The 25,961-nt window shown below is 41.3% G+C and overlaps 1 protein-coding gene across 2 annotated transcripts in view; it reads left to right on the top strand.

Moving 5' to 3' along the window:
• Positions 1 to 17,158, top strand: part of nlgn1 (neuroligin 1) — a 262,746-nt gene extending 245,588 nt beyond the window's left edge. For both annotated transcript variants that reach the window (XM_047587290.1, XM_047587289.1), the window contains 7 exons: positions 1,960 to 2,172; positions 6,982 to 7,248; positions 7,348 to 7,709; positions 9,619 to 9,779; positions 11,605 to 11,761; positions 12,392 to 12,469; positions 13,770 to 17,158. In XM_047587290.1, coding sequence (XP_047443246.1) covers positions 1,960 to 2,172; positions 6,982 to 7,248; positions 7,348 to 7,709; positions 9,619 to 9,779; positions 11,605 to 11,761; positions 12,392 to 12,469; positions 13,770 to 14,372 — 1,841 coding nt within the window. In that variant the 3' untranslated portion in view covers positions 14,373 to 17,158. The remainder of the gene's footprint in view (positions 1 to 1,959; positions 2,173 to 6,981; positions 7,249 to 7,347; positions 7,710 to 9,618; positions 9,780 to 11,604; positions 11,762 to 12,391; positions 12,470 to 13,769) is intronic.
• Positions 17,159 to 25,961: the final 8,803 nt, after the last annotated feature.

The raw sequence follows: 25,961 nt of genomic DNA, 5'->3' as shown, positions 1-25,961 counted from the left end.
ACATGCGACATGTGTCTGAAGTGATGTCCTTTTTACTGTATGCGTGACGCCGCAATATCACATCCTTCTCCCGGGTGTGCCCTGATTTCTTCTCAGAATGTAGCAGGCCTTTAATTTCCCTGCAGACAAAACAGACAAGCTCTCATCTTTTGACATCCCGTCTGGTGGTGCACGTCCACCATTGTTTTATTTAGCGTCCAGACCTGGGGCAGGTCAAAGTTTTAGCTTAATTTTTCCTGATTAAATTTGCCCCGTAACTCACAGCTCTTTGCATTCTCCTGCATTTATTTCTTCTTTCTGCTTTATACGGCCTCCTCAAAGAGACACCACTGTGTTTGTGTGTGTGTTTCTGTTCATGTGGCCTGGATACATCCCAGTGGACGCGAGTGTAGCATTGACTGGCACGGAATAATAAGCATTTCATTTATTCACACAGCGGAGAGAATAAGAACATAAAAGACGACAGCATAGGACGCGCTGCATGCGAGCGTATCGAGCGGGGACGGAGAGTCCGTGGGTGGGGCTGGTGGGTGTAGGTAGGGTGCTCCCTGGGTACCCGGAGCAGGTTACGGAGCTGTTAGCATGGAAATTAGAGGTAGAGGGATGTCGTCGGGGCTGGATAGGAAATTGCTCTCAAAGACCGCGGCTTTCCTGTGGGTATAGTTGGGGGGGGGGGGCCCTTCTCTCGTCAGTACATTCAAACCTCACTCGCACTCGATCTCGGCACTCGACCTCACTTACCGGGAGTACCTGAGGGGTTTAATGGGAATAAAATTTAAAAAATTGGATGGAGGCGTTCATCGTGGGGGTGGCTGGGTTGGAGAAGCAGCGATTATGTTGTGAATTGTGTTATTATTATTATTATTGTTACGTGATATTATCATGGGAAGGGCAGCACGTAAGGACTTTTGCGACACTTGCTGAGATTTTATATAAACCCTCATAAAAGTATATGGATTTAAAGAGTAAATAATCACATTCTTCAGTTGCTGGATTTATGTGCTGCAGTTTATTCTTGGTTCTTACAATGTGGAGGACTTAAGTTTATATATAGACTCCGGCTATATGCATTACTTCAGTACTTCTATATAATGGTGTGAATGTGTACATGTACTTTGCCACTGCAAAGATATTGTGTTCTCGGCCACTTTGGTAACATTTGTCCGTAACATACTGAAATTAAAGCAAACATTTACTGTTGCTACTTTCAGTCGTTATTACACATTAAATTGCCTATGTTTGAAAGTGATTTTGAAATATGGTGATAAAATGTTCCGTAGTTTTCATGCTAGCTCACTGCCATGGGCTTAGTGTTGATTCCACCTGTGCTTTCTCTGCCACGACAAGACCAGCAGCAGGTTTCTATTAGGCGGAAGGAGCGGATTCTAATCATAAATGGCCTTTTAATTTCATTTGGAAGAAAGGAAACAAACTTACGTGTTACTTACATGCTGTTAGATGGTACCTGGCTGGATCCTTTATTATGTTGTTGGTTCTGAAGCTAAAGAATGAAGGTGAGGTGCACGACTGATGTCACTGGACGTATTATTCGGGAGCACATTTATGCGGTGGAACTAGATTTATTTGCTTTCAGAAAACGAATTCATTATGGTAACTCTGAACCGAGCCAAGATCAAGCAGCCGAGCTTGTTGGTTTTCCTTGCACAATAGATAATATGCCTCGTTATCCGCTCACAGTCGTGTCCTGATGATCCAAAAGTACATTTTTGTTCAGAGAGGTTGTGTCCCGTGTGATCTTTACTTTTATATTTCGTAGAAATAATGGAAAAAGAAAAATAATTATTTGAAAAAATACAAGTATGTTTTACACACTTCATGTTTTATTGCTTGAAATTCCTGATGATAACATTCCCTCACTTATCGTTTCCGTCTTTAGCAATAACAGCAACAATACAGAGAATCTAAGTGATGTCCTCTTTTCCTTTTCCTCTCGTTCAGGATTCCTGAGTACAGGTGACCAGGCAGCCAAGGGGAATTACGGCTTGTTGGATCTGATCCAGGCTCTGCGTTGGACCAGTGAGAACATAGCGGCCTTCGGCGGCGACCCGTTGCGTATCACGGTGTTCGGCTCAGGCGCCGGAGCTTCTTGTGTGAACCTGCTCACGCTGTCACACTACTCTGAAGGCAACCGCTGGAGCAACTCCACCAAAGGTAAAACTGATAAGAAACCGTGTGAGGTGTTAAGTTTGTATGAAATACTGTACGTGCACACCAGCAACGTGTGACCATGTGTGACCATATATTAATACAGCATTTGCAAAGAATGCAAAAAATGAAATGTCTATTAATTAGACGTATGTAGATCATCCGCTAGGGAAATTGCTCGGTGAAAGAAGCTTATTTGCACATAGAAAATACAAGTAAAGAGAAAGATAAAGTAAATGTAATAAAGATTAAAATAAAATATATGTAAAATCGAGTGAAACAAAATAGTATAAGCAAATAAATTACAGAATTGGCATATGAACAATTGTACAAGAAATATAGACAGAAGTAAATATATATTCTATACATAGGAATGACAATAAACTTCAAAGCAAAGTGGGTTGTCGTACAGCTGAATAGAGTACAAAAGAAGTTCTGTAGCGTTCACTATAGGAGCGGAACTGAATCAGTCTGCTGGAGAATGAGCTCGGTGGATGTGACGCATCCATAGAAAGTCTCTAGCACACATTGAAAGACCGGAGCTTTCTCAGAAGGTAGAGTCTATTAAGGCCCTTCTTGTAGACAGCAGCACGGTCTGTTGTTCATGTAGACTCCCAGGTACTTGCATTTTATTCTCTGTTGGGTGACCTGAAAGGTGCCTTAAAAATAAAATTTTACTTTTTATTTGCCAAATTTTATTGTTATTTACTATTATTGTCCATGTTCAGTAGTAGGTGGTTTGCCTGGGTCCACTCCACAAACTCTGTGGAGTCTTGAACTGAATATGATGAGATATGATGTAATTTTTTCGGTGTTGTTGGGGTTTTGTCAGAGCAGATATGGTTCTTAGCAATATTCAATACTCATTCAATTATCAGAATAAAATTTCTTAATAATTACAGGGCACCACCATGGCAACAGGGACTAATAACCAATTATAAAGTTCAGTTTTAAAATATATATTCCTAACTGCTTTATATGATAAATGATTAAATCATAATCAGTAACCAACATTAATTCTGAAAGGCCACAACAATGATACTTCATGGTCAAACTAAATAATCACATACATAGAGACAGTAGTTAAGGATCATTTGTACACAGTCACTGTCTGTGTCCAGTTAGTTAGTTAGTTCATTGGTGAGTGCAGCTCCTCCAGCTGTCGATCACGTCTGCTGTTGTGCGTCAGCTGTGAGAGTTGCTGTCAGATGGAGATTGTTGTCTTTCTTGTCATGGTATTGACTTTTAAACATTTTCTGTAATCCTGTTTGGTTTTCTCTGCTTTCCTTTTTTTGTGTCTTGCTTCCTGTGTTTTCCCTCCATCGATTGTTTGATTGGTTTCTAGTCTCATCTGTTGTGTCTTGGTGTGTATGTGTGTATATTGTCCTTCCTTTCCCTTCGTCAGGTCGTATATAGAGTTGATCATGTCTTCTCTCACCCTGGATTTACCTGTTCATGTAAACTTGTGTTTCCCGTATGTTTCTAATTAGCTCCTTGAAGTACTTCAGTTTCAGTTTTCCATTTTTCTCTTGCTTTTGTTTCTTTTCTTTTTCTTTTTTTTTACATCAGAGCAGAGAAAAGATATTGAAAAGAGCTGAAAAGAGAGAGAATCTTATCTTAACAAATAAATTACATCATCTGCGGACAGTCAACAAAACTACAAATGCAACAGCTGTGATTATGATATTTCTACCTGATTTTTTTTGGCACAATAAAATACTAATTAATGGAAAATGCTACAAATACAATTAATCTGTGACTGAACACCCTGCAATTAAAAGCAGTTTGAAAGTGTTGTTGTTGTCGAGCAGGCAGGTAGACAAGAACTGTACAAATAAAGCTACACTAGATCTGTAGATCCACGTGAGCCCTTTATTCAATGGGATGCTGTGTCTTTTCACACCCTGAAATCACAGTCTACACAGGGAAATACTAATTGTAACACACAGAACAACAAGGCAGGAGATGAGGTTGGGTATGTCAGTGTAAAGCCATTCATTTGTTCTCCTTACATGCGTTTGTCTGACTGGATTAAGATGAGGTCAGATGTACTGGAAGCAGCCTTTCACTGTGTGTCAAATGATTAAAGTCGTCGTAATCAGGCCATATGTGAGACAATCACTTTAGGAATTGAATATTCGGATTATAGAGAAAATGATGGCTTATTTCAAACAATTTTCATCTGCAGATTAACACAGGCGTTGGTGCAACAGGACATCTGTGACCTTTATGCAGAAGGTCACATGACAGCGGTAACAAGGTTAACACTTCCTGGCGAGAGCAAAACAAAACATGCTCTGCAGACCAGACTGGCTGTGAGCCCCGGCAATGTTTTCCAAAGGACCATATAGAAATTATCTGACAATTCTCAAAGACACAACTGATGTCGAAGCCTTTCTCTGGATGGGAGATCCAAGAGTAATCATGTAATAGAACCGTAAAACAGAAAATGGAAAATAAATTTGATCATTATACCTGAGGGTTATAAATTGATCATTTGAAGTGAGAGACATGCAGAGATTTTTATCTGTTTGGTCCTGTCCTGTTTTTATTTACGTTCTGAAATAGTGAGTTATAATCTACTTTTTGTTTGTGACTGGGCACTTACAGTACAACTAGAGAAGCTAGCAAGCCTGGAAACTGGCCTCTAAAATCCTTTGGTTCTCTGCTGCTGCTGTGTTAACCTTGCTTTCCAGGTCTTGTATGCGAGGTTCAAAAAATACAACATTAAACGCATTAATGGTCATAAAGGAGCATGTCACCAAGAGCGACAGTACAGGTGCTGGCCAGTAAATTAGAATATCATCAAAAAGTTGAATTATTTCAGTAATTCCATTCAAAAGGTGAAACTTGTATACTGTATACTTTCCTTCCACACATAGTGATATATTTCAAGTGTTTATTCATTTTCATTTTTATTATTACAACTGACAGCTAATGAAAACACCAAATTCAGTATCTCAGAAAATTAGAATATTCTGAAAAGGCTCAATATAGAAGACACCTGGTGCCACACTAATCAGCTGATTAACTCAAAACGCCTGCAAAGGCCTTTAAAAGGTTCCTCAGTCTTGTTCTGAAGGCTCCACAATCATGGGGAAGACTTCTGACTTAACAGTTGTCCAAAAGACGACCATTGACACCTTGTACAAGGAGGGCAAGACACAAAAGTTGATTGCTAAAGAAGCTGGCTGTTCGCAGAGCTCTGTGTCCAAGCACATTAACAGACAGGCGAAGGGACGGAAAAAATGTGGTAGAAAAAAGTGTACAAGCTCTAGGGATAACCGCACCCTGCAGAGAATTGTGACGACAAACCCATTCAAAAATGTGGGGGAGATCCACAAAGAGTGGACTGCAGCTGGAGTCAGCGCTTCAAGAACCACCACGAAGAGACGCATGAAAGACATGGGATTCAGCTGTCGCATTCCGTGTGTCAAGCCACTCTTGAACAAGAAACAGCGTAAGAAGCGTCTCGCCTGGGCCAAGGACTGGACTGCTGCTGAGTGGTCCAAAGTTATGTTTTCTGATGAAAGCAAATTTTGCATTTCCTTTGGAAATCAAGGACCCAGAGTCTGGAGGAAGAGCGGAGAAGCACAGAATCCACGTTGCATGAGGTCCAGTGTAAAGTTTCCACCGTCAGTGATGGTGTGGGGTGCCATGTCATCTGCCGGTGTTGGCCCACTCTGTTTCCTGAGGTCCAAGGTCAATGCAGCTGTCTACCAGGAAGTTTTAGAGCACTTCATGCTTCCTGCTGCTGACCAACTTTATGGAGATGCAGATTTCACTTTTCAACAGGACTTGGCACCTGCACACAGTGCCAAAACCACCAGTACCTGGTTCAAGGACCATGGTATCCCTGTCCTTGATTGGCCAGCAAACTCGCCTGACCTTAACCCCATAGAAAATCTATGGGGTATTGTGAAGCGGAAGATGCAATGCGCTAGACCCAACAATGCAGAGGAGCTGAAGACGACTATCAGAGCAACCTGGGCTCTCATAACACCTGAGCAGTGCCACAGACTGATCGAGTCCATGCCACGCCGCATTAATGCAGTGATTGAGGCAAAAGGAGCCCCGACTAAGTATTGAGTGCTATACATGCGCATGCTTTTCATGTTCATTCTTTTCAGTTGGCCAACATTTCTAAAAAAAACATTTTTTTCATTGGCCTTTTCAGAATATTCTAATTTTCTGAGATACTGAATTTGGTGTTTTCATTAGCTGTCAGTTGTAATAATAAAAATGAAAATGAATAAACACTTGAAATATATCACTATGTGTGGAAGGAAAGTATACAGTATACAAGTTTCACCTTTTGAATGGAATTACTGAAATAATTCAACTTTTTGATGATATTCTAATTTACTGGCCAGCACCTGTATGATTTAAAGTTTTTATCAGGATTCAGACAATAGAGCAGCTCTGCACCATAACGGTATGGTACACTGAGGCTTTGGATTCACAGATGTATGATTTGTTTCTTTGCATTTTATTGGCAATAAGAAAAATATACAATATAAAGAGTGGTTTAACCCAGCCCATCTTTCATTGTTAGGTGCGAGATTGTGCTTTTAGAAGGCCGATCATTTTACACCCTAAATTTCCCTGCTCTTCATCTCAACTACCTGTCAGATTGTTGCTTAATTTTCTCTTTATTCTCTTCTTAAAAAGGATTCAACTGAGACAGCCTGTCTTTGTGTGCAGACTTTAATGACCTCAGATTGTCCTTTGTAGGCAATTTAAAAGACTTCCTCAATTGTAATTAATTCTTCCTCACTGCCACTGTGCTGTTTTTTGTTTTATTTTTGTCTCCAGGTCTTTTCCAGAGAGCCATCGCCCAGAGTGGCACTGCTTTGTCTAGCTGGGCCGTCAGTTTTCAGCCAGCCAAGTATGCCCGGATGCTGGCCCGTAAGGTGGGCTGCAACCTGGAAGACACTGTCGAGCTGGTGGCCTGCCTACAGAGAAAACATTACAAGGAGCTTGTGGATCAAGACATCCAACCGGCCCGTTATCATATTGCCTTTGGTCCTGTTATTGACGGGGATGTAATACCTGACGATCCTCAGATACTGATGGAGCAAGGTATTAGTTCACTTTGCTTAGGAGTTTGCAGTTTGTTAAAAAAAAAGGGTGTTACCTCAAATCAGTCATTTAACAACCTTCTGCTCTGTCTGTTACCAGGTGAGTTCCTCAACTATGATATCATGCTGGGAGTGAACCAAGGCGAGGGCCTGAAGTTTGTGGAGCTCATCGTCGACAACGAGAATGGCGTCCAGGCCAATGACTTCGACTACGCCGTGTCCAGCTTCGTGGATGATCTCTATGGCTACCCAGAGGGAAAAGACATCCTCAGAGAGACCATCAAGTTTATGTACACCGACTGGGCCGACAGGCACAACCCAGAGACCCGCCGGAAGACGCTGCTGGCCCTTTTTACTGATCACCAGTGGGTGGCACCAGCTGTCGCCACAGCTGACCTGCACTCCAGTTTTGGCTCACCAACCTACTTCTATGCCTTCTACCACCACTGTCAGACCGAACAGGTGGGTCGTCGCTGTCAGAGTGAAGGTACATCTGCTGTATGTGTGGTCTTCATGAAATTGGACGTTCATGTAGATGATGTTACTTAGACATGTACCACCTACCTAGACCAGAGCAGGCACCTCATGGCAATGACACTCCTTGGTGGCGGCAACCATCCCCAGCAGAATGCAGCCTGACACAGGCTCACAAATGGCCCATGTCCATTCTCTGATGACTCACAGCTGTTTTGGAGGCACAAGGGAGACCCACAATACTGTATTAGGAAGATGGTCATAAAGTGTACACTAAGGCTTTAGATTTGCAGAAATGAAGAGTTACTTTACACAGTCTAATGCGCTATGATTACCATAAACCAACAATACCATTACTGAGAAGCTAACAGTCTGGAATAGCCTCTCAAACAAGTTTTAGTTTTCATCAACAGTTATTTTCGCTCTTTAATCAGAATATTTATTCAGCAGCTCACAACATGGAGTCTGCGTTTGCGTTGAAATGTCACAAAGCAGCTTCTTTTTTCTGTTATCAGCATATCTTAATTCGTAATCTCATCTCTCTCCTTGTGTCTGTGAAGGTTCTCAGTCATCCAGGTCATGGTAATCCAAAAAAGCGTTGAATAAGGTCAGCTGGACTTGTAGAATTTCTTGAAGACGTTTCGCCACTCATCCGAGTAGCTTCTTCAGTTCTGATGAACTAGTGGGAAATTGAGGTTTAAATAGGAAAAAACTCTGTGGGTAGCACCCACCAGAAACTTGCTTGACCAGAAGACTGGGGTCACTAATTACCATAATGGCTGATACTTACCTGTCCTTGAATGGGGGGAAACTGTGTGCCTAGGCTAACTTACCCTATGAATAGAGCTCTAACGAGGCTATTGTCCATGGGAACCTGGAGGCTCAGTGTGTGAATGTTGTTGAAACTTCTTGGGGACAGAAGTCAAAACTGAATTATAAATAGTTGGTAAATGAAATCTCAGTCCACCTCCTCTGTTTAGAGAAGGTTTCTCCATTTTGACATAGATGGCTTCCTTAACTCCTCTCTCAAACCATCTGTCCTCTCTGGCCAGGACTTTGACGTTGTTATCCTCAAAGGAGTGTCCTTTGTCCTTCAGGTGGAGGTGGACTGCTGAGTCGTTTACCAAACCAAACAACCCATACACAAGCGCATGGCCCAACACAGGAGAGCCAGCTCATCAGGAAACGACTCAGCAGTCCACCTCCACCTGAAGGACAAAGGACACTCCTTTGAGGATAACAACGTCAAAGTCCTGGCCAGAGAGGACAGATGGTTTGAGAGAGGAGTTAAGGAAGCCATCTATGTCAAAATGGAGAAACCTTCTCTAAACAGAGGAGGTGGACTGAGATTTCATTTACCAACTATTTATAATTCAGTTTTGACTTCTGTCCCCAAGAAGTTTCAACAACATTCACACACTGAGCCTCCAGGTTCCCATGGACAATAGCCTCGTTAGAGCTCTATTCATAGGGTAAGTTAGCCTAGGCACACAGTTTCCCCCCATTCAAGGACAGGTAAGTATCAGCCATTATGGTAATTAGTGACCCCAGTCTTCTGGTCAAGCAAGTTTCTGGTGGGTGCTACCCACAGAGTTTTTTCCTATTTAAACCTCAATTTCCCACTAGTTCATCAGAACTGAAGAAGCTACTCGGATGAGTGGCGAAACGTCTTCAAGAAATTCTACAAGTCCAGCTGACCTTATTCAACGCTTTTTTGGCATCTCTCTCCTTAAATCGTTTCCCAGATACGGCAAGGAAAATATTTAAAACGTGTTTCTAGTGCCATTTTCTTCATCCAAAAGATGACACTTCTCCTTCTTCTTTTATGTGTCTGTGTGTCGTTGCTATATGCAAAATGAATAACAACACTGATTTTAATGTATCTGCTGCTTAATAGGTACCACCGTGGGCAGATGCAGCACATGGAGATGAGATCCCATATGTCTTCGGCTTACCAATGATTGGACCGACAGAGCTGTTTCCCTGCAATTTTTCCAAGAACGACGTGATGCTCAGTGCTGTGGTCATGACCTACTGGACCAACTTCGCCAAAACAGGGTATGAAGACCAGAACATCTGGAAACGAGTGGCTTTGTTTCGACGGCATGCATGGCTAACCTCAGGAAACCGTTTGCTCAGTTTTAGTTTTCCACCAGAAAAGCATTTTACATATAACAATGCTGAGCACAAATGGTGCTGACTCTACATAGAATTTGCAGATGTTAGTTCTTAAAGGTAAAAGACTGATTTTGTTGTTGTCTGTGTCTCAAAGGAAGCAAAAGATCAGCATGACATTTGTACTTCCCAATAGTTGATATTCTCACGTTAATTTTCTTTATACGTGTTTTCATATGCTATTGTTAATAGCAATTAAATCAAAGAGAGAGAGGGCATAAAAATAATACATGACATACCCAGTACATGTTGCTAGCAGAAAAAAAAAAAAGAAGCATTTTGATACGCATATTACAAGAATTATTTCCCCCTAAACTATTATTATTCTACTCCACTCGTCCTCTAGACATTCTGAACAAACATAAAATTATTTTACCGCAGGCTAATAGAAACTATTTTTTGAACATTTCCTTATCACTCACTATTACAGCAATGGATCAATACATGGTTAATATTACAAGACCAGTAACTAATTGATCATTTCAATTGTGCATAATTGCATTTCCTCTGTATTAACCCTCAGCTGATGACTACTAGTAGTGAATTATGCTGTTGGGTTTTATGAACTGTGCAGTAGAATTGGTATTCTTTGCAGATACCCTCTACATATCTTCAAATACATTATTAATTAATGGTCATAGCCTGTAGAGTGGCATTCTCAATGCAGCAAAATTAAAATCCTTTTTTGCCTTCTGTCTCATGTTTCCTCCCAGCTTATAGTCATGGCGGTAATTGTTTTTCCGGAGCCGTAATAGGGGGACATTGGCTTTTTCTGTGCACTGCCCAGTAGCCCTGAGGGGAACAGAATGGCACTAATGATCTACATATATAACCCCAAATTGACATGGAATGCGGGGTACCTGGGAGATTTATGCCACCGATTTGAGTGGTTAAGCGTGTTCCTGATGAGGTCTGGCTGGCTCCATATGCCGCCCTCAGACAATGGGGCGCTTAGTAGGTCTGGATGGGCCTCCATAGCTCAGATGACTGTCTCTGTTCTACTCACATCAAGTGCAAGTGACACTATTTAGCACAGGATGCCATGCTGAATGTGTTCTGTTAGTCCCTCTTCACTGATGGAACACTGTGAGGCATCCATCTGAGTTGCTGACCTGCATTTACATGTGAGCCTTGTGTTATTATGCCCCAATTCTAATTTTAACCAAAATTACATTACATTAATACTTTACACCCACCGCCAAGGCATATGCATTTCAAATTAGGAAAATGTCTGAGGTTATTAGCTACCTTAAGACCTTTTAATCCAATCAGAATCTTTAGAAAACCAATCATCTGTGAGCAGTAATACCCCTTTTGACCTTTTTTAGGATTTTATCAGGTGTGATATCTCAGACACTGTTGATTAAAATTTGATGAAACCTAGAGGCTGCATTTCACCACTCCATTCCACTATTTTCATAATTATACTGATCAGCCTGAGGCTGATGCTACACTCAGGTTAAAATTAAAAATGTAATAACCAGACAGTTGTGTCTGGAAAGATCCACTCTGCCTTCAGTTTAGTTTTGGTTCGTCTTGACATCTAGACTAAACAACCACAAGGAGACATGACAGTCCACCAGCGGCTCTGTGCCTTCTGTTGCAGCGATTCAAATGCCCACATGTAGTGATCCACCATAAGACCATCAGCTGATCTCGGCTCTCTGAGCAGTATTTCACTAAAAAACACTTGACTATTTCTTGACAGGGACCCAAACCAGCCTGTCCCCCAGGACACCAAGTTCATCCACACCAAGCCCAATCGTTTTGAAGAAGTGGCATGGACGCGCTACAACCAGAAAGACCAGCTTTACCTGCACATTGGCCTGAAGCCCCGGGTCAAAGAGCACTACCGTGCCAACAAGGTATCCTGCCTACTACTCACTACCACTGACTGCACTGTCTGGTTTGATTTTAAATCCGGGGTAAAACTTTCTACTGGATATTAAGATGCAGATTTTCTGACAACATTGAACAAAAATTGGCCGAGTTGTTTTATAAACAACACTTCCGCTGAATTGGGAGTGTGCTCAAAGCTGGATAGAACAAGTTAACTCAGTTTAGTAGATTTATGCTACTGGTAATCCGGGATCATAGATGTTAAGATCATTGAACCCAGGTAAATCCTCATATCATCCTCAAATCCTGACAGTCCCCTTAGATCTTATCCAAATGTTCACTTTTTCTTCTCTGTTCTCCTCTCACCTTGACTGGTCGAGGCAGACGTTCTGATTCTGTCGGGAGGTTAAATTGGGGATTTTCCTCCATGCTGTTAGCACATGCTGCTCAAGTAGGAGTAGCTGTGTTTTTCTCTGTGATATTACACTGAACTCAACTGATTTGATGATTTGTCACGATGTTGATCTCCCCTCTGTATGAGTTTAGCCATACATTTGGATAATAATTGTACTATAGTTCTTTATCTTTAGATATACAAACATATTGTATATATATCTAAAGTTTTATACACATCATATTTTCTTTCCTCATCTCAGGTCAACTTGTGGTTGGAGCTGGTTCCTCATCTACACAGCCTCAATGAGGTCACCCAGCTCATACCCACCACCACCAAGGTTGGTACTAAATCATCTATATCTCTTCATGCTACTGAAAATGAACTACCTGAGTCATTCACTCCACACTAAAGGATTCGCAGTAGACCCAGACAACTTAATAAAGGAATTGATGATGAAATGCCATATTTACATTGTTTGTTTGTTGAGGCAGTGCTTGTCAAATCCTTCCCTCAAGAGCCTCTTGTGTCCTCCCATCTATGTGTTTAGATGGTAGAAGTATTGCAGTAGTTGTGTAATTGCCTAAGGTATATTTGAACATTTTTGAAAAACAAGAAAAAAAATATTTTTTGCAAGCACATTGGTGTTTTATTGATATTGTAACAGCATGTCAATTAAAAATGACTTGGGCAGTTATACTATCAAGTGAATGATATTTAAGTGCACATGATAGAGAACAAATCATTCTTGTGAGTTGAACAGAGTTGTAATTTGAGTATGATAAGTCAACTAAATGTTGCCATATTCATTAGCTTTACTATGAGTTGTCACAGATGTTCATACTTTCAATTTGTTTAACCACAGTTGAAGCACGTATCTATTATTAGGTTTGAATTAATCCAGGTTTAGGGCACATTTGATAATGTTTCATAATTAAACAAGAACAAAAATGTACATTTTCCATAAGACTTTCCAGGGAAATAGGATTACAAAGTAGATGTACATTAAACCGTACGTTTAAACCACTTCTAGAAGTGTGTTATGTATTAGCATGAATTAAGAACTGGCGGATCAGAATTTATGAAGACGGTTAGTAATTTGCAAAGGATTAAAGAGAACAAAGAAGCTGTGATATATGTTCCATAACCAACCCACATTCGCTTTTACACTCTATGAATAGATGGTGGTGGTGCTACAGGTAATACATGCTGACACCTGTGGATGATTTGATTTGATTATGCGTGATTGTCTATGTCAGACTCTACATAACTGAACTTAAGAGAGTCACGAATTATCAAAACTTATGCAATGGACAGCAATGAACTTTTGATCAAGTAGTGTTGGACATTATGAACCTAGAGAAATTTATTTAGCATTTGTTCCCTCAGCTGAGACGAACCTTCCTAATTCTATCCAGTGTTCATAAGAGTTAAGGTTAGGGTTAGTCTTTATGCTGACATATAGTGATAGTAGAGTAATAGATAATCCTCTAGTCTAAATGAGGGTCTCAGTGAGTCTGTGCTATGTGGTCTTAATCAATTGATGATTAATTAATGAATAATGAACGAATGAATATCCTTTGACATAAATGCATTCTTCAAACCATTTTTAAACTGACTGTTGTTCTTCCTGTAATCAGATCCCTCCACCAGAAGCCACCAACCGCACCCCAAAGACCAAAGTTCTGGTGACCAAACGCCCAAACCCAACACCATTCCCCACCGAGACCCAGGACAGCCACAACCAGCCACACCTGGTGGACCAGCGTGACTACTCCACCGAGCTGTCAGTGACCATTGCTGTGGGAGCCTCATTGCTTTTCCTCAACATCTTGGCCTTCGCTGCACTTTACTACAAGAAGGACAAGCGCCGACACGACGTCCACAGACGCTGCAGTCCCCAGCGGAGCACCGCAAACGACCTGGCCCACACTCAGGAGGAGGAGATAATGTCCCTGCAGATGAAGCAGCACTCGGACCTGGACCGGGACTGCAGAGGCATGGGTGACTCTCTGCACCCGCACGATGTGGTGCTGAGGACTGCCTGCCCACCAGACTACACACTGGCCATGAGGCGCTCACCGGACGACATCCCGCTCATGACGCCAAACACCATAACCATGATCCCCAGCACCATGGGAGGGCTAACCTCGCTCCACTCGTTCAACACCTTCCCCAGCAGTGGGCAGAATAACACCCTGCCCCACCCACACCCACACTCACACTCCACCACGCGAGTATAGCCCAGTGGATCCAACCACGCAGGCAGGACTCTGACGGCCCAGGCAGCTAACAGCTAACACTGCTGCTACAGCAGAGACTCACTGTAAGGCTGACTTGCTGACAAACACAGATATGTCAAGAGCTGAAACGCCAGGCTGGAGTTGCCAGACACCAATGGAATTACGCTGGGATTGTACGACACCCTGTTAATACCTGAGGGAATATATTCAAGGGTTTCTGAGGGTTTGGACCAGAGGGGGAAAAAAGGAAAACTATGTTTTTGTACAAAAGTAAGACAAGAAGAAGAAAAAATACATATAAAGAGTTTAAGAAAAACAACCTCACAAGCTAAAACAAAGAGGAGGATGTTTTTTTTTTTATTATTGTTTTTGTTCTAATACTGCAGCAAAACAAGGTACAGTAAAATACTTTTCTTTATAGCGACAGATATGGCCTTCGGGATCTTTTGACAAATGACTGCTTGGCAGTATTATCTGGAAGCAGAACAGAGCATCAGACACGCCTTGGAGGTGAGAAGAGGGCAGCACTTTGTAAAAGGAAGAAAACATTGTTTTCCTTTGGCATCACACTGCAGATTACTCTGTTCGTGGGGCACAAAGTAGATGCCATGCAAACCAATTTTGGCATGTCTTAACATCGTAAATGGAGGCCATGTAAGATAAGGCAAAAAACATTTGCTGTGAAGAAAGGACTGAAAACTCAAGAAAAAAAGAAACCCTGTATGCACAACAGAACCATTTTGAAGAAAAAAAACAATCTTGCAAATACTTTTCATCCATTTATTTTTGAGGATTGGGAACAATTTTATTGTATATGACTAATTTACATAGCTAGATCTGTACACTAAGCACTGAGGCTGTTTGAGCCCTCTTGGGAGGGCCATCCATACTGCAAACGTGCCAGTCGGACTGAACCAGTGGGAAGTGGAGTCCACCTACTGGCTTTCTGGCAGTTCCAACTTCAACACAGAGAGCTGGGGACAAAGGATAACTGGATAATATTAGCACGATGCGCATGACAATTTATCTGCTTGATGGCTGCTCTGCTGATTATGTCATTATTGAGAATAATTTTCACCCTCTCCCTTGCACTGGAGAAATTTCAGACATATTTCCTGATTGGATTACAGGAAAACACACACCCTTGCAGGACCATGGGAAATGCGGTTCCAGGTTGTGGATGTTGTGGGCTGGAGATGGGGACAGAGTTGGGATGGGGCTGGGAATGTGGTAAAACTTTCTTGCATAACATAATATAGCTTGAGTGGAGCTGGGCATATAAGGACTAGTTTTGTACTCTGTGTGTTGGTACTACTTTTTGATAGTGGTTAAATCACATTACACTGTATCAATCAAACTCATTGTACCTTCAGTTGAAATCAGTGTTCTTTGCTATTCTACCTATTGGACCACTATACCGTATAGAAGTAATTACCTGCACTGTTTATTCAATTGCCCATTTTCCTTTACTGTAACCCGGGAGGTATGTCGACTGAATGACACAGTGGATGCCCATCGACGAGAAACACAGTGGAAAAATGTGGTGGAAGAATGACACTCTGGGTTTTCTGCTCACATTGAAGAGCCGTTTAAAAATAAGAATGCCTAACGCGACTACTACAAGTCAAAGGCCAAGCACAGACAGGTCACAGTGGGTGGAACTCTTAAGAAACACACAGCAGGGGGGTGAGAGGAAGGCTAGGACCAGGGTAAGTCAAAGGCCCTGATGCACTTTCTTCTAGTTTCCTTCATTAGTCAAGGTTGACCATGTCAGGGCGTGCATCATGTTAAGGGGATGTGTGTGGAGCAGAAAGGCTACTCGCAGCAGCAGAGATCCACAGTTACCTCATTTGGAAGAGCTATTTTTTTTTTTTTTTTTTGCCCCCACTCTTAAGTTACCTGGGATTCTCTCCATCTCACGTTTTATACTGAACCGACAACGTGGGTTGTTTAGCAAAGCGGCTAATCTCGCATCCACAGTGTCTTGAGTTGACCATCTCCTGCAACTCTACCGGCCACTTTTAACACCTTTAGATCGGCCAAGCTTTGGCATCAAAGCGACATTAGCCACCTGTGTAGAAAAGTGTCAGACAGCAAAGAAGGCTGTACTCGACCCGGGCTGCTTCGAAAGGCTGAAGTCACTGTGGGGTAAAGTGGTAATGTTCACAACAAACGACAGAGAGGAATACCCTAGACGGGAAGGCTATTGTGCTCGGATACAGAACTCAGTTTGCCGCCACAGAGATGCTACTTAGTGAGCTGAAATGCTTGTCTCCCTGTTTTCTCTTCACCAAAATGTGGATGTGTGGAGGCCTCTGTTGTGTGAATACATCCTGCCCCTTTAGGTTTGCTCACAGGCACTGTGCAGTCACTCAAAATAATGAGTGCAGACTACTGTTAGCCCGTATAATATTGTGGCAAACAAGCTGGATGGGAGGATGAAATATTGTCTGTCATAAGGCGTGTTACATTCTGGAATATCATTTAAATTTAATATGCTAATTATTTCGGTTTGCTCCAGATTGTTCCCCGGAATTAATTGAACCACCACGGCTCAATCTGGTGCTGAAACAAAAGGAAGACTCCATGGCATTCTCGCATATTATTGTCATGGGCTAGGGACTTTGTGAAAGCTTTTATGTTTAAAACGACAGCAACCACTAAATAAAAGTGCAGACTTTTGAATCTGAAACTAATATCGGTCCCGTAGGTTTGTTAGCACTGTATCGAGCTCTGGCACTGAGCTTACCGGTTGCTGTGGTCAGACTAGCTGGGACACCTCACAAGAAAAAAAAGATTGTAGAAGGTGCTTTTTTTTTTTTTGTCCTCTCATCATTCAAAACATCTGTCACATGCCTCATCATGTGAATTCATCAGCTCACGTGTCCTCTTACTGTCACCGACGACCATGGTTCCAGTCACTTTCACTCATAAACACTTTAATTAAATACGTCCAAAGGCCTGATACACATCCTGTGAAAGATGATTGATCGACCATATCTCTCAGCTAAGTCACAACCAGAACAGTGACCATCTCAAAAGATTAAAAAAGAAAAAAAGCAATGTGTCGTTTGAACCCAACAATGCTGACTGCTTCCTGAGCAAAACCTGCATCTCATTTTTATTATATTCATGTTAGATCCTCTGGCTAACAATCATTCTGGGCATGACATACCTACATTTTTGCCATGTTGCATTACAAGATGCCAGTAAACCTTTTCAATTTGATGGTTTGCAAAAGCAGTTAAGAATTCGTCACACCATCCACTTGCATGAGTTCAAAAAAAAAAGCTACAACGGTTTACTGACTAATCATAATGTACATTATTTATGACCAAAATTCAGCATATTTACGCACTGCTCTCCAGAGAAACGACACAGTGGCAAAGCAAGGGGCACCTGCTGGATTAAACATATAATTACACTGTTAATGTAAACAGGAAAGCATTTTCCACGCTTGCCATGCTAAGTAGCCGACAGCTGGGAGTGAATCATAATTAATACGTTGCGTTCCAATGGTCTGATTGATGATGGATGGAAATCTAAGCCAATGGTAATATGAGGACATGCGACAGAAGTGCTTGTCAGCTCCTGCTATATCTGAAATCAGGAATTAAAATCCCCATAAACCGTGGGCAGCCTAGCGACTACATGCCAACGCACGTAGTCAACAAGACCACACAGTCTTTCTGTTTAGCTTGAGGATATAAAACGAAGACGACTGATAAAATAATGATTAAAAAAAAAGAAGTTGCTGAAGCGGAGGTGTAGCAGTGACTCAAAGGTTATATAAGTGAGGGAATGCATTAAATAGATTTAATTTTTTTTGTGTTGAGAAGCGCGGCCGCTGAAAAGTTTTTAAGTTAGCGAGAAAAGCTTTTGAAAATAAAAGCATCGGATGGCCTTCACCTCCCTGCAGAGATGTACCGTCAGTGAAAGACTAAGAAATCTAATGACAGCATTACTTTCTGACGGCACTAAAAACTTACACAAAGACAGAGGAAGAGGGAAAGGAGGAGGGGAAAAAACAGAGAAGTGTTGCACGACAGATTACATCTTGAGCTAGCTGCACAAATTGAGTCAGCTGAAGTAGACCTTAGCATGACTGATTGGCTAGCTACCGCATCCCTTATGACTAAGAAGATGTTAAAAAGATATAAAACACACAGGGCGGGGAGAGAGGAGACGGCGAGGAACCACTCGCTGACCACAGAGAGAGGAATCCAGCACATTTAATGGGACTGAAGCATCTGCTAGCCATTGCTAGTGACTGATGGTGATAGACAGCATGCTGCTTGATTAATGGCAGCCAGAGTTATAGCACGGTGCCCCACTTAACACAGCCACAAGTGTGCTGCGTCGGTTCATTTGATCGGCTCAACGTCCCCGCAGTTGACAAACGAGCATTCGACGGTTCATAATACTCTGGCCACACTGGGAGACATGATCTGTTTACCTAGCCGCTTAATCAACTCTTATTGGCTTCTTTTGTCACCGCTAACTTTCACCAGCTCTGTGTTATAAAGCTAACTGCTGCTAAGCTAGCCTGTTAGCTGGAGTTTAAAGGTACTCTGTGAAGTTGTCATTATTTCTGCAAAACATAGTTGCTATGAATCAAAAATACGTCTTAAATACATTTCCTACCTCGCTGAAAATTTTCTTTTTTTTTTTTTTTGCATGACAGTGAATTGGTTGTGTGATTGCATCGCTTTGTCCACCTATCCATTTGAGTTTTCTTCTATTCAAATCCTCAACATTCACGGCCACCCGTTCCCATTGCCACAACTGTATGTAAATGCTCTTTGTGTCCATATTCACGTTTGCACGTATTGTGCCAGTACGGGAACTTTAAAATCAAAACATTGCGAACTAAATCCACAGGGTACCTTTAATGCCAATGCCAGTTTGTGAAAACCTCAGCTCACATCTTTCTTTCTTTCTTTCTTTCTTGCTTTCAAATAAGGGCTAGGACTTAACAGACTAGGGCTAACAGCAATTTATAACGAGTGAAGTGCCCCGTTTACACAAAAGAGAGTCCTCCTCTCTTTTCATCAAATTATTCACCCTAATGAGAACCTTTCAAAAAGGCTGTTTCACTAATATTTCAGACAGGAGAAAGAAACGGACAAAATAAATTCATAAACCCAGAGAGGATCTACCCAAAGCCTTCCTTAGATGGGACAAATCAGAACGCACTAATATATCTATACACAAGGTCATAGATATATGACACGATACATATTCCTGTCACATTAAATAGTGAACAAGGAAATAGAGTTGAGTCTGCCTTAAATTACTCACCATCAAAAATTCTGTTTCCCGGTACCGTATTCTTGTCAGAATGAGAATCTTGTATCAGCATTTACACCCACACAGAAGACCCTAAAACTGTCCTCTGTAACCCAGCCCGCTGAGATTCTTTTAACGGCTCATTTTAAAGGCGGGGTAAGTCACACATACCCTTTGATAGAGGCAACATTAGGCCTTTAAACTAAGAACTAATAACGATAAAACCTGACTGGATAGTTAAACGAGCAAATAAAATATGAAAAGAAGCTCAAAGTTAACTGCAGCTTTTATACTGTTTATATGCTGTGGCAGTTTTACAGGGACAGATTTTTTTTTTTTTTTTTTTCAAATTTTTGACTTTTTTTTCCTTGAGGAGAAAGGTCTACGTTTTGGTTAGGTTCAGCGCACCGTAATATAACTGAGTTTTGATTCTAGATTGAATTCATATTTGTCAGCCCATAAAAATTCCATTATTTCCTCGAGCCTTTGCGGTCATGTCGAGGGCAGTGATCGTTTGCAGCATGCATGAGCAGAAATGTGTTTCCATGTGTGTTTGGTGAAACACTCGCATCCAGGGATGGAAAATTTGAAACAAAAGCCCTGCAAGAAAAAAAAAAAAAGAAAAATCTGTCCTTATGGAGTGAATTTACATTGAAAATGATTTGCTGATATATTTTTCATTTTCTTTCAGTTCTAAATATCCGTCACTGTCGACAACCGAGGCTTGTTACACTGTATCTGTTGATGCTTATTTCTGTGATGTGCCTAATTTTCTGTTTCTCTGTTAAGATTTGAAATATTCTGTTTTACTTCGTGTCATATGACGTCCAGCTTGTCCTGAATAAGACTTGAATTTGGATTTCATGGCTTTGCGTTTGCGACGGCACTCGTTTGGAACGGTGTTCACACATCCACGTGACAGATGTAAGATAACAGTCCGAGAACGGCCCCGAGTTGATAATGACTACCGTCAGGTGTCTCCTTTAGAGATGTGCTTCTGCCATTCATAAGGGAAACTCTTGAGTCCGAAACCAATCCAGGTAGCATTTCTTCAGTCATTTCTTTTGAATCCCAACACCCGTATGTTTTAATGAGCCAGTCTAGCAGGGCGAATACGAATCCACGCCGACGAAGACGTTTAAGAAAACCCTGTTCTAGGGGGATGCTTCACTTTTGTTCATGTGTAAATCTGCCCTGACCGTGGTCGACAGTCAGCCTGTGTTGTAGTGCGTGAGGGGAGGAACGAGCACTGCGAATGAATGTAACGCAACGTGCCATTTTTCTGACCTCAAATCGCAGCAGAAGCAACCAACAACCAAACCTCAGATTCATCCTGAGAGGTTTTTTTTTGCTAGCAGTCTGAAAACTAAAGGTGGATTTGTTCTTCTTTGAATGCCATGTGAAACAGGGAACTATGTGAGCAGGTCTGGCATTCGTATTGTAGATTATTTGTCACTTGTCTTTCTTTCTGGTTAAATAGTAATTACTCTTCTGGAGCACAATAAATGATTTTAATATGCTGATATGTTTTTTTTTTCTTTTCTTTTCTCCCGGGTCTTCATTTATTATTTTCTGTAGCTGTTGCTAAGTTGACTAATTTAATTGGCGAAGTACACATCAACTCGCACTCACAAGTAATTACTCTGGCAATTTATTTGTGGCTAGATTAAATTAGTTTTGTGTGACTGAAAGCTGAACAAGTGTTGTCATCAGCAGCATACATATTGAGAAAGAGGGGGAGAAAAAACATCTTGCATCGTTTTCTTCCAGGGAAAGGACACACGCAGGCAGCAGGAAAACATCTGCAGTAAAGTCTCGTTTCAGAAGCTGAGAAAACCTTGACTGTAAATGTTTAAAAACGTCTTGCATTTATATTCCATGTGTGCTCTTTTCCCTTGTCTTTCTTTTCTTTTTTTCTCTTGAGGGGGGATTTTAAATCAGTTCTGACTGAACATTTTCCAGTACATTACTCACTCCCTCTAAGAGTACAGTATGTTGGCTATTAACTTTAAATTATTACTCACAACGCTTTATCCGAGCTTTCACTCAAATGTGTAGTTTGCACAGTGACCTGAAGAACACACAAAAGTTTTGGATGGCAAACGGGTGCAAAAAGAGAAAAGTGAAAAATAAAGATAAAAGCTGCAGTTCCTCAGATGTCCACCTGAGGGTGACTTCAAATACAAGTCAGTTACTGTAGATCTCAACGCTAAAATTCCCAACTTTCCATCAGAAAGCAACATGTTTACAACCTGGTACAAAAAAAAAAAAAACATCTATAGCATATTTCCTATTTGTGATCACGGTTTAATATCTCGCCATTATATCAAGGCTTAAAGGTTTGCATGGGTCACCAGGCCAAAGTCGGCTACACTCGGCCTTTTCCAACCATTTTTGAATTAGCCGGCGGGAGGAGGAAGCGGAGGAGACGGGCGTCGCCAAGATGAAGACGGCCAGAGACGCCACAGTTGTCTTTAAAGCTGCTATGGAAGAGTCCTGTGGGTAACATCATGGAGGGTTCATCCATCTTGATAAACAGCCAGTGGTAATGTATTCATTTTGTAGATTTGCATATGAGCCATACAGGATAAACTGCATTTTTGTGCCTTTACTGGAATATATTATTATGTATGAAGTTAACGTCTTAGCAGTTCCCATGCAATGTGTTGGCTGTGTGTTTCCTACCCATTTGGCATGCATACAAATTTAAGATCAGCAATAACGATATAAAATAGTGCATTTTACACATGTTGCTTTATGTAACACAAATTAGGATCCATTCAGCTTTACTCCATATTTTTACTGCTTTCCGTTGTGTAATTGGTTTAGTATCTCACTGCTGTAAATGGTAAGCACTTTAAAAAAAAAAAAAAATGAGAGAACTATGCTTTTCGGGCTTTGCCTGAGCACTTCTGAGTCTGTTTTTGTGCCTTCAGGGTATTATGTTTCCTCTAATCTTAACTATCACACAAAATATAAGTACTTTCTCGCAGGAACAGAGGGGTGGAAAAACAAGAAAGCAAACTGGCATTTTGTTTTAGTACTAATTGGAAATCAATCGAAATTCATCCTCCTTGGAAATCGGTGACATTTTCTCGCTCTTTGCCAATGACTAGAAACAAATTATGCCAGAGGACTGACTGACATTTGGAGAGCAGGCGGCTGTTTGGAGTGGAGTGTAAAGGATCAACAGAGCATGTATTTATGTTCTCTGCTGCTGTTGCTTCTGTGTGTGTGCCCGTGTGTGCGTACGTGCACATACGTGCACGTGTGCATGCGTGCGCGCATTCATGTATTGGTCCAACCAAGGGCATACGCTACTGTGGGTTGCTCAGCCAGAGGGCCCTGTAGGAATAGCTTGATAAGGGAGGCTTATTTACCATAATAATGCATCTCATCTCTGCACATCAAACACTCCTGCCTGGTCTGATAACCCGCTCTTTAATTTAACACAACTGTTTGATCTAGCTGTGCTGCCGCTGTCCCAGGGCCATTGTCGCAAGTAGTACAACAATTGGGTAATTGCTGTGTACTTTAGCAGTGTTTCACAAATAGAACGCTTACGTAATGTTGCACCTATAGCACAGAGCTCCACTGAAATGTGTGGAGCTGAAGATAATGTGTGAAAGGGAAACATTACATAATTTCCTAGAGTGGGATAATGTGGTTATATCTATAGTCTGGCTTTTTATGAAGACAGCTGACTCTCTACCTATCATTGGACTTTCTCACCGGACAGAGATGAAGACAGGTTACAGATTACGAAGGATATACAGTGGCTATAAAATTTTATCTAGTTTGGGACTCAACAAAATCTCTTTGTATTGGTGCCCCTGGCTGTTACTGCCCCTTAGGATACCAAGGTCCACTTAAGTGTTGTAGCTCAGTTTTCGGTTGCACATCATCAAAGGTCCTCATAGTGAAGGTTGCACAGGTACACTGAGAATTCCTGGGTGGTCTGTGACAGATTTGTGTCAGGTCACCACTTGAGAGACACCAAGATCCAAAAAAACGTTTATTCCATGGCCCAGCATATACCGACGATGTGCCAGAACATACAGATGATATGCCACAGATGTGCACACAGACAATGTAACAGGGCATAGGCTACTGATGACATTCCAGGACATATGAAATGTGCCGAGGCATTCAGATGAACAGGTATAACACTCCGTCCTATATTCATCCTATATCAGCCAGGAGGTGGCAGTTTATTCATATTTAACAACTTGCTCCTTCTAGGGATGCGTGGTACCATAACGACACCAATGCTGACGCAAACGGACCGAAAAACTACGCAGATTTCAGTGCCACTGGACGGCCTGTTAGACTGTGTCACTGTAGAAGCTCCAGGGCTCTGAGCAGCTCAAAAACAAAGCAAGGTTTTGGTCTACTCAAATAAGAGACCGAACTCTGAAGTGCTTTTTGAGAGATTTTTGTCAATTTTTTCAATCAAACTAATCAAATGTAATCAAATCGTTAATAGAAGTGCACAGTCCTATTAGTCCTATGTCATGTTCGGGAAATTGCATCAATTCGGGGGGAATGCATATGCGACTGTGTTTATATACAGCTTATGTAGTGATCTAGCACACTTTTTTATCGATCATGGCAGTGCACTGGCAAAACCGTGAGATCCGAGGGCTGCTCTGCATCCGAGAAGAAGAGGAGATTTGACGGCAGATATCAGGCACTGTGGAGGACACTGATTTATTCAAAAATCAGCAGCTTTTTGAAAGAGCAGGGATTTGAGCAGTCCATTCTTCAGGTCATCGACAAACTGAAAGCGTTAAAAAAATACGCCATGCTGTCCATTGTTTACCTCACAAATCCCGTGTCAACCTGGTTTTCTCAATGTGTCAGGGGTAATTGATAGCCTGCGAGACCCCACACGCAGCAGAGTTAGCAGTGTCGCCGGAGAGGGGAATAGTTGATACATTGCTGTTTTTATTATGGTAATTATGGCTGTTTGTTGCGAATTTTATTTTATATCGGTTAATTTATTTCTTAGTATTAATAGTATTTACATTATTTAAATTAATATTCTGTTCAACTTAATTCTTTAAGCACCGGTTTGGGCACCGTTTAAGCATGGCACCCTTTCAAAAGGGCTGGTTTGGCACCGGTATCGGATAAAACCTTAACGGTACCCATCCTTAGCTCCTGCTTTAATTGACAAAGTGCTTACCGGCTAACTAGATCAATATTTTGGTTTTCAATACGCCAGACTGGCTATCAGGGTTAGAGTAAAAATAGCTAGGGTTAGTGCTAAGAACGGAATACCTGTCACTACATCTGAATGACATAAGGGCATAAGAGGCATGTGTGAGCTCATTTCCTGTCTTTAAACGTCACATGTACATACACAACAGACATAGCTATGACATGAGGAGTTATGTGACTGGGTGAGGTTTCGGCACATGATCAGCATGCCCTGATACATCGTCATGCTGGATCCCCTGCAATGACTTGAGTTAAAGCAGACAGTCCCTTTTGCTGCGTCTCATCCATTGTCTCTCATCCCATCACTTCCTGTCTCTCTGCACTACCACCTATATAAATAAAGACTTAAAATCCCAATGCAACAAAAACAAAAAAACAATATGGTTGTAGTTTAGATATAAAGGAATTAAGAACAAACAATGTGTACGTGGGTGTGCATGCAGCATCTGTACAGTTCATCTGTTGCTAACAAAGCATATAATAGCAAAGTGTGGGTACCACAACTCTCCGGGATAAACTGACAGTCTTTTATTTTAATCCAGCTGGTATCCAGATGCTTGTACTGCTGCTCTGGGATTATATTTTTTTTGGACATAGTGTCGTTCCAAAATAAGTGAGTTAAACAACAATTTAACTAAAGTTAACTTATACTAGAGGATTATTTTGTTATAATCCACACAAGAATAACAGCAGGTTGTGTGTATGAGTGTGTGATTTTTATTCAAAGAAACCCACATACCCCACATCAGACAAAATATTATGTTATATTATATTATGCATTATATCTTGTGTCAGTTTAATGTTGTTTAATGTAATATTTTTAAAAATTTTAAAAATTCAATCTTCATTGGAAATTATCATGGAGTTCCTTTGTTGTTGCTCAAGCTCATACTGCTATTATGTACCGCCTCCCTTTTTCCTATTTTCAGTGCCATAATGTCGGCTTGGGTGTGTTCAAAAAGTGATTTGAAAGGTTTAGTCAAACTAGTTTACAGTGCCATGAAGGCTTGAATGCAGCTGTTTCCAGGTCACAATTTCCAGACCATACCCATTAAAAAGACAGTAAAGTTTGCTCAG

The sequence above is a fragment of the Mugil cephalus genome, chromosome 6 (genome assembly GCF_022458985.1).
Source record: "Mugil cephalus isolate CIBA_MC_2020 chromosome 6, CIBA_Mcephalus_1.1, whole genome shotgun sequence".
NCBI lineage: Eukaryota > Metazoa > Chordata > Actinopteri > Mugiliformes > Mugilidae > Mugil > Mugil cephalus.
The sequence above is the reverse complement of the archived record's forward strand: the minus strand, read 5'-3'. Positions and strand labels throughout refer to the sequence as shown.